The sequence below is a fragment of the Sapajus apella genome, unplaced genomic scaffold (assembly GCF_009761245.1).
Source record: "Sapajus apella isolate SASKATOON/1434 unplaced genomic scaffold, GSC_monkey_1.0 scaffold111, whole genome shotgun sequence".
Taxonomy (NCBI): Eukaryota; Metazoa; Chordata; class Mammalia; order Primates; family Cebidae; genus Sapajus; species Sapajus apella.
The window spans coordinates 4,216,455-4,227,696 of record NW_022437051.1 but is presented as its reverse complement, the minus strand read 5'-3'; the positions used below and the strand labels follow the sequence as shown (position 1 = coordinate 4,227,696).

Below are 11,242 nucleotides of genomic sequence, written 5' to 3'. Positions count from 1 at the left end.
CTCTTTGTGTACATGTGTACTTAATGTTTAAGTGTACCCACTTATAAGAGAAAACATGTGGTATTTGGTTTTCTGTTCCTGTGTTAATTTCCTTAGGATAATGGCTCCCAGCCTTATCCATGTTGCTGCAAATGATACAATCTTATTCTTTTTCATGGCTGTGTAGTATTCTGTGGTGCATATGTACCACATTATTCAGTCCACCATTGATGAGCAGGCATCTAGGTTGATTCTGTCTTTGCTTCTGTGAATAGTGCTGTGATGAACATGCATATCCATGTGTCTTTATGATAGAATGATTTATATTCTTTTGGGGATATTCCAACAAAGGGATTGCTGGATTAAACGGTAGTTGTAAGTTCTTTGAGAAATTTCCAAACTGCTTTCCACAGTGACTGAACTCATTTACATTTTCATCAGCAGTGTGTAAGCCTTCCTTTTTCTCTACAACCTCGCTCGCAGCTCTTATTTCTGACTTTTTAGTAATAGCCATTTTGACTGGTGTGAGATGGTATCTCATTGTGGTTTTGATTTGCATTTCTGTAATGATTAGTGATGTTAAGCATTTTTCATATGCTGTTGGCAGCATGTATGTTTTCTTTTGAGAAGCATCTGTTAATGTCCTTTGCCCATTTTTTAAATGTGGTTATTTGGTTTTTGTTTGTTGATGGAGTTCCTTATAGATTCTGGATATTATACCTTTGTTAGATGCATAGTTTGAAAATATTTTCTCCTATTCTGTAGGTTTTCTATTTGCTCTATTGATAGTTTCTTTTGCTCTGCAGAGTTCTTTAGATCCTATTTGTTATTTTTTCCTTTTGTTGCAGTGGCTTTTGGCATCTTTCTCATGATATCTTTGCCAAGTCCTACAACCTGAATTACACTCCCTAGGTTAATTTCCAGAGCTTTATATTTTTGGGTTTTATATTTAAGTCTTTAATCTATCTTGAGTTGATTTTTGTATATGGTGAAAGAAAGGGGTCCAATTTCAATCTACTACATATGGCTAGCCTGTTATCCTAGCTCAACTTACTGAATAGAAAGTCCTTTCCTCATTGCTTGTTATTGCCAGCTGTCAAAGATCCGATGGTTGTAGATATGTGGCTTTATTTCTGAGTTCTCTAACCTGTTTCATTGGTCTATGTTTATGTTTTTGTTCCACTATCATGCTGTTTTGTCGTATAGTTTGAAACTATGTAGTGTGCTGTCTTGGGCTTTGTTCTTTTTGCTGAGGATTGCTTTGGCTATTTGGGCTCCTTATTGCTCCATATGAATTTTAGAATAGGTTTTTCTTAATCTTTAGAAAAAAGTTGTTAGTAGTTTGATAGTAATAATGTTGAATATATAAATTGCTTTGAGTAGCATGGCAATTTTAGCAATATTGATTCTTCTTATCTATGAGCACAGAATGTTTTTCCACTTCTTTGTATCATCTCTGATTTCTTTTAGCAACACTTTATAATTCTCATTGTAGAGTGAGAATTCTTTCACCTTGCTGGTTAGCTATAATCCTAGATATTTTATTCTTTTTGTAGCTATTGTTAATAGGATTCCATTCTTGATTTGCCTATCAGCATAGACATTACTGACATATAGAAATGCTACTCATTTTTGTACACTTATTTTATATACTGAAACTTTGCTGAAGTTGTTTATCAGATCTTGGAGTGTTTGGACAGATGCTATGGGATTTTCTAGATATAGAATCATATTATCTGTGAAGAGAGATAGTTTGAATTCCTCTCTTCCTATTTGGATGCCTTTTAGTTCTTTTTCTTGCCTGTGGCTCTGACTAGGACTTCCAGTATTATGTTGAATAGGAATGGTGAGAGTGGGCATCCTTGTCTTGTCCAAGTTCTTAAGGGAAATGCTTTGAGCTTCTGCCTGCTCAATATGATATTGGTTGTAGATTTGTCACAGCCCCTCAATCTCTTCTGGCTTGTAGGGTTTCTCCTTAAAGGTCTGCTGTTAATCTGATGGTGTGTGTGTTAGGGGGGGTGTTAGACGCATTGTTCAGGTAAAGAGATCATCATCAGGCAGGCTTCATGTGGGCAATGAGGCTTTTTATTCCATGCTTGGGTGGGCCAAGTCCAAGGTAAAGAGGGTAGGAAAGGGGACTGGTTATATAGGTTGGGGCAAATGGTTAAAGGTGGTAATCTATCTTAGGGAGGGGAAAGGCATCACGGGATGCATGAGCAGGGTCATCTGTTATAAGCAGGCAGGATCATAAGGGTGGGGATTATCGGTTGCAAGTAGAGGGGAGGGTGCAGTAAATTTCATAGTTACAGGGAGGGGGTCTTGAGAAACACAATGTCCAGGGGGAAATTTTCCCAAGGCTGAGCAGGAACAGTGGTTGAAGGTTGCAGGGGGAGAGCAATTAGTTGAGTCAGGGACAAGTTGTTTCACTTCTTTCTGTGGCCACCTGGTTACCTGTGGTTACTTCAGACTTTCTGGCTCCTGGGGATCGTCCAGAGTGTACATGTGGGTCACCAAGGCTATAATGGCCAGGCTTGGACTTGGAGGCCTGACAGGGGGTTCCCTTTGTTAAGTGATTTGCCCTGTCTTTCATGTTGACCTTGGAGAATCTGATGACTGTGTCTTAGGGATGATCATCTTATATAGCGTCTTATAGGGGTTCTGTGAATTTCCAGGTTTTGAATGTTGACCTCTCTAGCAAGGTTAGAGAAATTTTCATGGACAGCATCTTTAAATATGTTTTTCAAGTTGTTTGCTCTCTCTCCCTTTCTTTCAGGGACTCCAGTGAGTCTCTTTATATAATCCCACATTTTTAGAGGCTTTAAATTTTTAAAATTATTTTTTCCTTTATTTTTGTTTGATTGGTTTAATTGTAAGAACCAGTCTTTAAGCTCTGAGATTCTTCTTTTAGCTTGGTTTATTCTACTGTTAATACTTCTGATTGTGTTATGAAATTCTTGTAGTGAATTTTTCAGCTCTATCAGGTCAATTTGTTTCTTTCTTCGAATGACTATTTTGCTTTTCATCCCTTGAGATAGTCTTATTGGATTACTTAGATTCCTTGGATTAGATTTAAATCATCTTCTCAGTCTCAATGATCCCCATTGCCATCCAGATTTTGAATTCTTTGTCATTCCAGCCATTTCATTCTGGTTAAGAACCATTGCTGGGGAGCTAGTGTGGCTGTCTGGAGATAAGAAGACTCTCTGGGTTATAGAGTTGCCAGAGTTCTTGCACTGGTTCTCTCTTACCTGTTTTGGCAGATATTTCTTTTAACTGTGGTATATTTTTAGTATAGTCAATTGACTTCTGAATGTTTTCAGAGCACTGAGGCTTTGTGTAGAGTCTTTATTTGTAGCTGAATTCTTGCCCTTGTTTTCATAGGGAAGTATGTTGACAAAGTATTTTTATTGTTGTAGTTTTGAGTACAAACAGAGGACACTTATGCATAATGGTTGGTAAATAGGCTCTTACTGAGGCATGTGGCTCCTCTGCATTTCCTTGTATTTGCAACCATGCTCCTTCTCGGTGCTCTGAGACTGTGGGCTCCTCTTTCACTTCAGTGCCAGCCATAGATCTTGGCTTGGCATTCCCAGGTTGTGCACTGCAGCCCTGGGGCAAACTCAGGCTTTTTGGTCTTTCCCCAGTTAGGGGCAGCAGGACTTGGCAGTGCCAATAGCATAGGTCCTGTCACTTGTTTTTGCAAGCTCCACATTAAAGGCAGAGCACTGCCAATCAGAACAATCAGCTAATGGTGAGGCGGCTGTGTGAGGGGCCCAAGCCAGGGAGCCCTGCCTGGTGAAGAGCAGGAGGAGTGGGGGCTCACTGGGAAGACAGTCTGGTCTTTTCTCTGTAGGTCAGCCGTGGTGTGCTGGACGCTCAAGTAAAGCACTCAGGCTCTTTTATCTTCCCCAGCTTGTTGGTAGCAAGGGTGAGTACTGCTGCAGTAGCAATGGCAGAGGGGCTGGTTGCTAGTTACCTCTGGGAATTCTACCCCAGAGAAACACAGAGCTGCCACATACTGAAGAGATCAGACAGAAGTAGGGTGGCTGCACTGAGAGTTGAAGCCAGGAGGCCCTGCCCAGTGAGGAATAGCAGGAGCGAGGACCTGCATGAAAAATAGTCTGGCTGTTTTTTGTATGGCAGGTGTGGCATGCTGGAGACCTGAGACAGTCCTTGAGCTCTAGATTGTCACTGTAGCCTCAGGGCATGGGGATTGGGGAGACTGTGGCAGTGACAAAAGCTGTGAGCCTGTTGTATTACTTCTGGAAGCTCTGCCCCAGAGAAATGCAGAGTTGCAGCCAGTGGAAGTGCTCAGGTTGGGGGTGGTGGGATGATTATGTTGAGGACTTAGGCTGGTGGGCTTTGCCTGATAAGGTGTCCCAGAGGTGAAGCCTGCAGTCTGTCCACTCCTCGGTATCCTAGATGAGGCCCTTATTTTGGGGGCACATGGGAGATCTCTGGTTTCCTTGTTGGCAGAGCTATGGCAGATGGTCCGAGGGTGCTCAGGAATACAAAGCCCTTGGAGCTCCACATGGGCCTGAACAGTGGCTCTGCTGAGACTCCATGAAGCTTTCTGTGTCAGTTGGGGGCCCCACTAAGTAGGGTTGGGCAGCATCTCTTGTGCCTAGGTTTGCAAAGGTTCACGGCATAGGTGTGTGTCCCCAGGGGCTCTCACACACTCACTTTTTTCCCATGGTAGGGAGACTTTCTTGGCTCTATGCCAATCCCCGGGCAGGCAGCTGTCCTGCCTCACTCCTCTCATTGTCGATGAATCCCAGTGTGGCCTCCTGAATGATCCAGTTGAAGAGCCACTTGCCACTTATAAGTTAATAAGTTTACTTGCCACTCTGTCTCCTCTCCTGTGAAAGCAGTGCACACTGGCTGCTTCTAGTCAGCCATCTTGGCATTAAAATCTAGGTTGTGTTATGGTTCCTTATGGTTCCAAAATTATTTTTGAATTGCTTAGCACATACTTCTAGAAAAACAAACCTACTGAAAATATTTTGTGATGTGTGTACAGTCAATTCTTCACTCACTTGCCTATGTATTAGGGCATATGTTAAATATTGTACTGATGATTTACCTGTATGAGTTCTTTTTTCCCTTTTATGGGTTCACTAAGTTTGCTTTTAGTTTTAGTTTCTTCTTATCCTTTGTGATTTTATTTTTTTTTTTTGAAATATATGGAACCTGAAACTAATACTAAAAGTAAAAAATATACTAGGTATACTTAGAGAAGTTCCATTCCTTCCCTAGTTCTCCCCTTTTCATCTTGTAGGTAATCAACGGTATTGTATTTTTATATCTCACTTGTTTCATTTTATAAAGCTAAATATCTTTCTAATTTCCTTTTTTTTTTCTTATTTATCCTTCTTCCTTACCTAAAGGTGGCATACACATTTTCCCTTTTTCAGTTTTTTTTTTTTTTTTTTTTTTTTTTTTACTTAACATTATCTCCTGGAAATCCCTCCAGGTCAGTTTACAGAGATTTTTTTGAATTGCTTTTACAGCTCTATGTATAGCTGTTTGTGCCACATTATTAACCAAAATTTTCATTATACTAGAGTTTACAGCAAGCTTGTCCAACCCACCTTATTTTTGTTGTGGTTATGGTTCTGCTTTGTTTTGTTTTAGGCTTTTAGCAACCTAAAGCCATGGTTTTTAGTTTCTGTCTCTAGTGATAAGTGGAAAAGAAGAATGATTAAGGGCCTTTACTGGCCCAACCAGAAACAGAAACTAAGAACCCATGACTGTATTCTCCCCTTGGATACCCCTAGAACTTTATAGTGTATACATTGGCTTATTCAACCAATATCGAATGCTTGAACACTTATGTGGTTTTGAGTATTTTGTAATTACAAATAATGCCGTAATGATAAAGTTGTACATATGCATTTTTATTGTTTGGTTTATGATATCTGTATGATCTATACAATCTAAATACCTAAGATAAATATAGTTTAACTATATATGATTCCTAAAAATGTTTATAAAATGACAAAGCATCAACATACAGCCATTAAAATTCTTTTTAGCATTTTCTCATCAAATCTATCATTGTTGTAATTTAGTTATAATTTTGTAGAAGTGAAGAGAATGCTCATGTAAATGTTTTATAAATTTGAAATATAGAAATTTCACAATAGATCCATTTTTTTAATTTAGTGGAGTAAATGTATTAAATGTATATTCTTTATGTAGCTCATAATGAAGTAACAAATGAAGGGCTTGTAGTTGAGCATCAAGAATCAATGTCAAAAACTAAATTGGAAGTAAAGCAACAAGAAAATTCTGTAGAGCAACAACTCACTGGTAAGTATAAGAATTATGCGTAACGTTAAATTATTTTAAATTAGTCACAGCAAAGATATTTTTCTTCAGTTTATGAATGTTTTTTATTATATATTTTATAGAAATTTTACCTTGAATCTAAAATGTGAGCACCATAAGATAACTAGTGAAAAAAAGTAGAGTATTCATTACTTTTGGTTAGTTTTTCTGCTTTAACAGATAGCCATGGTCATGTGCTCAATATTCAAAAAGGACAATAACAGGCCAGTAATTGTCTTTCAAAAAGTGTGTACCTTTTATCCAACTCTAGACAGGTCCAGAAGCCCAATTTATTCCACTGATCTGTTCAGTAAACTTCTTCAATCAGTGAACAGAAAGTTTGCTGAGACTTGTAACTCAAATGAAGATCAAAGCGGCCAATTTATTCATAACTTTACAAAAATGAGAGAAAATGCCACTGCATGCTTGTAAATTTTAAATCTATGGCTTTCAAATAGATTTATTTTTAATTTAGCGAACTAAACACATCTCTTTCTGTAGCTCATGATGAAGAACCAGATGAGAATCTTATACTTAGGCATCAAGACTCAGTGTCAAAATCAGAAATGCAAGTGAAGGAACAAAGAACTCTCAAAGGGCAAAGAATTACTAGTAAGTATAAAGAGTAAAGATAACTTTACATTATTTAAAAGTAAGTTCATCAGAAGGTATTTTTGCTTTGGTTCACAAATTTTTACACTTTGACTAAAATGTGAATTTATTCTCTAAAATTATTAGAGAAAAAAGGGAAAAATATTGATACGCTTTGGTTGAGATTTCTGGCTCTAAGATTATTTCATGACCACAGGACACACAGTACTCCCTAAGGCTTTATAACAAATGTTTACTTGTCTTTCCAATGTTAGGTGCTGTTCAGCCAACTCAAAGTAATTATGGGCCAAGCCACTTAATGGGCACCTCTCACCTGTGACCTTCTGCCAAAGGCACCAATCAGCAAAGATAGTCCTAAGATCTGTAACTCAGAACAGCAAATGGGGATCATAAGAACCTAGAGGAAGATAACCTAGGATACCTGTTTAAGGACCTCTAGGGCATCCTTTTGGTCATGGCTCCACTGAAATGAAACAGACTTTCTGGTAACCCCATAGATGAATTAATGTCATCAACGATCTCACGGAGGGAAAATGAGAATGTATTTATCCAAACAATTTGGTTAACTGCTGGGCTTTTTTTTTTTTTTTTTTTTGAGATAGGGTCTCACTGTCTTGCCCAGACTGAAGTGCAGTGGCCCAATCTGGGCTCACTGCAACCTCTGTCTCCCATGCTGAAGCCTCAGCCTCCTAAGTAGCTGAGATTACAGGCATGTGACACTACACCCAGCTAATTTTTGTATTTTTAGTAGAGATGGGGTTTCACCATGTTGGTCATGCTGATCTCAAACTCCTGACCTCAAATAATCCATCCACCTCGGCCTCCCAAAGTGCAGGGATTGCAGGTGTGAGCCATTGTCCCCACGCTGAGCTTGTTTCTGTCAGACTAGAAAGGGTCAAAGCTTGGTAGTCTCTTCTGGAATGAGATGTCACCCCTTAGAAATCAATCCTAAGCATTTTCATCCTGATACTAGGTAACTGTATCTTGTCTGAACTAATTGCCCAGCTAAGAGGCACTGGTGGGTCATTAGAGCATCCAGTCCTTTTGGGTGATGTCCTTGCTTGAGTTCACTTAAATGATATAATCAATATAATGAAAGGCTAGTCCTCCCCTTGGGACCAGTTCATTTAGAGGTCATTATGCATTGATGACAGTTTTAGAGCAGTTTGGTAGCCTTGTGGAAGGATATCAGTTATGTTTTCCAACTTATTCTGTATAAGATTAAACTGAACATCTAAGTGAAAAAAAAGATATGAAAAGGCATTTGAGATGTCAGTTGTTGCAAACCAAGTTCCCTCAGTTTGGAAAATACCCTGAATGACAACTATAGACTCATGTGTCTTTGGTGCCTAGAGCTGTAAAATAGCATTGGACCAGCAAAATCAATTGAATCATTATGCACCTGAGGCCGTGTACAAGATCTACTTAGTTATTGAATGGAGAAAGAGTCTCAGGGAGAACTTTTGCTTCATTAAGCTCAACAAAAGACAACAGCCATTTCTTTTTCTTCCTAGGAAGCTATTTTGGAAAATAAAGGTGCTAGGTGCTATTAATCTGGATATTTACACTCTTCCACATGCCCCACGAAAATGACTTTAAATGCCGAAGTTTTCCATCAGGGATTGGGATGAATGCAAGTGGGGGTTCACATAGAAAATACATTTATACCAACAATACATTTGGTGGGGGAGGGGAATAAAATACAGTTTTGTAGTTGTCTGAAAGGATATTCTCATGGTAGTGTTTGACCAAGGGTCCTGTTGGTGGTGGCCTCAGATGCAAATCTAGAGAGCATTGCTTCGTTTCCCCAGAAGTTGTGGGGATCACAGCCACCTGTGCACCAGTATCCCAATGGCCCTACAAATGCAATTTCCTCCCACCTTCCCTTTAAATTCTAACCTTACCATACATTCTCAGATTGCTGCTGATGATTTAGGGATCTTGGTCTAACTCTTAATTTTTATTTTTGAAAGCATGAAGTTTGAGCAGAAGTAGTGGAGGGCTCTCTGACTTATTTCAATATCACTGGGAGGTGCAGAGGGAAGAGTACTTTTATTAGTCATAGGGGTCATCACAGTCTAGATTTAGTGGAGCCATGTTTTGGGGCCCATGGCCCACTACCTGACCAGGAAATCTTTGGTGAAAAGTTCATCAATGTCCTACTTCAGACTCCATCGTTGATTAACTAGACTCAGATATTTCTTGGGGAGAGCCCTTAACTGGATCATCCAGGAATAGGTGACAAATTACCATTTTTAGGTCACCCTGCTCACTGGTCACACATTGCTATCTTGGTGGTAGATGTTTCTGTGCCCCGAAATTTGTCAATTAAGATCTGGATTGTGCCACAAATTAATCGACATTACCTTATAAGGAAGTTTAATTGAGCTGGGTAACTAGTGAAGGTGGCTATGAAATGAAACTAGAGATCTGAGTCTGGCCAAATCTTGTTATTACTGTCCTCACTCCATCAGTGACCTTAGAGACAGCAGAATGGCTCAAGGGGCCATTATAGCCTCCATAGTTGATGGCTCAGACATGTTTTTCAGTAGCAGGGAGCTCATCATGGGAGGCAATCCTGTCAGAGCCAAAAATAGTGCCCAACTGAGGAGGGAGAGGGTTTCAGATGTTTACATCATTGATTCCCCTTCCTCCACTTCCTTAGGCAATATGAGCACTGTCAAGGCTCTCTGAAGAGGCATTCTGTAGTGATAAGCCCCACGATATGCCTTGCTAAGTTAAACAAGATTATCCCCTTTATTGTGAAGGCACACTACCCACATCCCTTAGTTGCTGGGCAAAATGATCAGCAGGACTCTACATTGTTTTTCATTAAAGCATGAGTCTCAATAACTGACTGCATTGCAGGCTGTCTGCCAGTTTTAGGGGAATGCCTATGACTAAGAATAGTTATTAGGATAACTATTAACTATTAATAGCAACTCGGTGTGCAGTCTCTCCAACTTTTTTGAGCTTATTAACTTAGGACCATGAGCAGTAACCACAAAATTGCTTCCCTAAGCTGTCTCAGAGCCCGTCTGCTGGATTTTTTCATTTGACTCATTGGAAATCTTGGTATGTGAATCAGAGGATAAGAAGACTATTGTTCCCTGTCAGAATTGAAAACCTCCTCTAAACAATACATTAGCATTCTAGAAAACCCCATAGTGTCTGCTGGCACATTCTAAAATGTGGGATGCTGAGTCCCTTGCAAATGATCCATTACCAACCCCATACCCCTTCCACTGAGAGTATCCTGCAGGCTCACTAGCAACTACCAAGTGTTCTTTACAGAAAGGCTTTGTGCTTCATTGGTCACCCTGCTCTTTGTGGTAGTTTGTCGGAAAGAGAAATGCCAGTTTTTGAGTTGGTCTATTAAGATAACACACCGAGGCGGGTGGATCACGAGGTCAAGAGATCGAGACCATCCTGGTCAACATGGTGAAACCCCGTCTCTACTAAAAATACAAAAAATTGGCTGGGCATGGTGGCATGTGCCTGTAATCCCAGCTACTCAGGAGGCTGAGGCAGAAGAATTGCCTGAACCCAGGAGGTGGAGGTTGTGGTGAGCCGAGATCGCGCCACCGCACTCCAGCCTGGGCATCAAGAGCAAAACTCCATCTCAAAAATAAATAAATAAATAAAAAATAACATGCCAAACTCAAAGTAACAATTAACTTTATGCACTTACTGGCATATTAAGCCGTAGCCTAGACAGAGGCAGGTCCCCAGCTATACCAGTGTCCCATTTTACCCCATAGAACAGCAAGCACTTAGCAAGGGTCAGATGCATCAGTGTAGACTGTGTGAGTGGTCATGGGTTGGGGTTGTCTCATAGTGGAGGGAGCTGCAAACAAGAAGCTATTTTCCATTTTATGGATCCTGACGCTGAGTTAGCTGGAGCTCTGAATCACATGAATATTTTTAGTTATTTGCTCCCTGTTCTAATTCCTCTCAAATTGAGTTATACTTGGTTAACACATACTAGAACAACAAACCAACTAAAAAGATTTCATGATTTGTTTGCACTCCACCTCTACCTCTCATGTCCAGTAGTGAGGGTTTATGTCAAAACTATATTGATGAGTTATTGCTTTTATTTTTTATCCAATAATTTCATTATTTCTTTTTAGTTTTCATCCCACCTTCTTTTCCTTGTTGATTTACTTTTATTTTTGAAATCTGTAAAAGTTGAATCTTTTATTTTTGAAACGTGAAGTAGGACATGGATCTATTTGCAAAAGTAAAAAAAAAAATACATGCAAAAATTATACTTAGAGGAGTCTATTTTTCCCCAGTCCTCCCCCCTCATTTTGTAGGT

The 11,242-nt window shown here is 39.6% G+C and overlaps 1 protein-coding gene across 1 annotated transcript in view; it reads left to right on the top strand.

Moving 5' to 3' along the window:
• The window catches only part of CCDC7 (coiled-coil domain containing 7), a 394,100-nt gene that overhangs the window by 199,902 nt on the left and 182,956 nt on the right, over window positions 1-11,242 (top strand). The window contains exons 22-23 of the mRNA XM_032259671.1: window positions 6,181-6,291; window positions 6,811-6,921. Of these exons, the coding sequence (XP_032115562.1) occupies window positions 6,181-6,291; window positions 6,811-6,921 (222 nt within the window). The remainder of the gene's footprint in view (window positions 1-6,180; window positions 6,292-6,810; window positions 6,922-11,242) is intronic.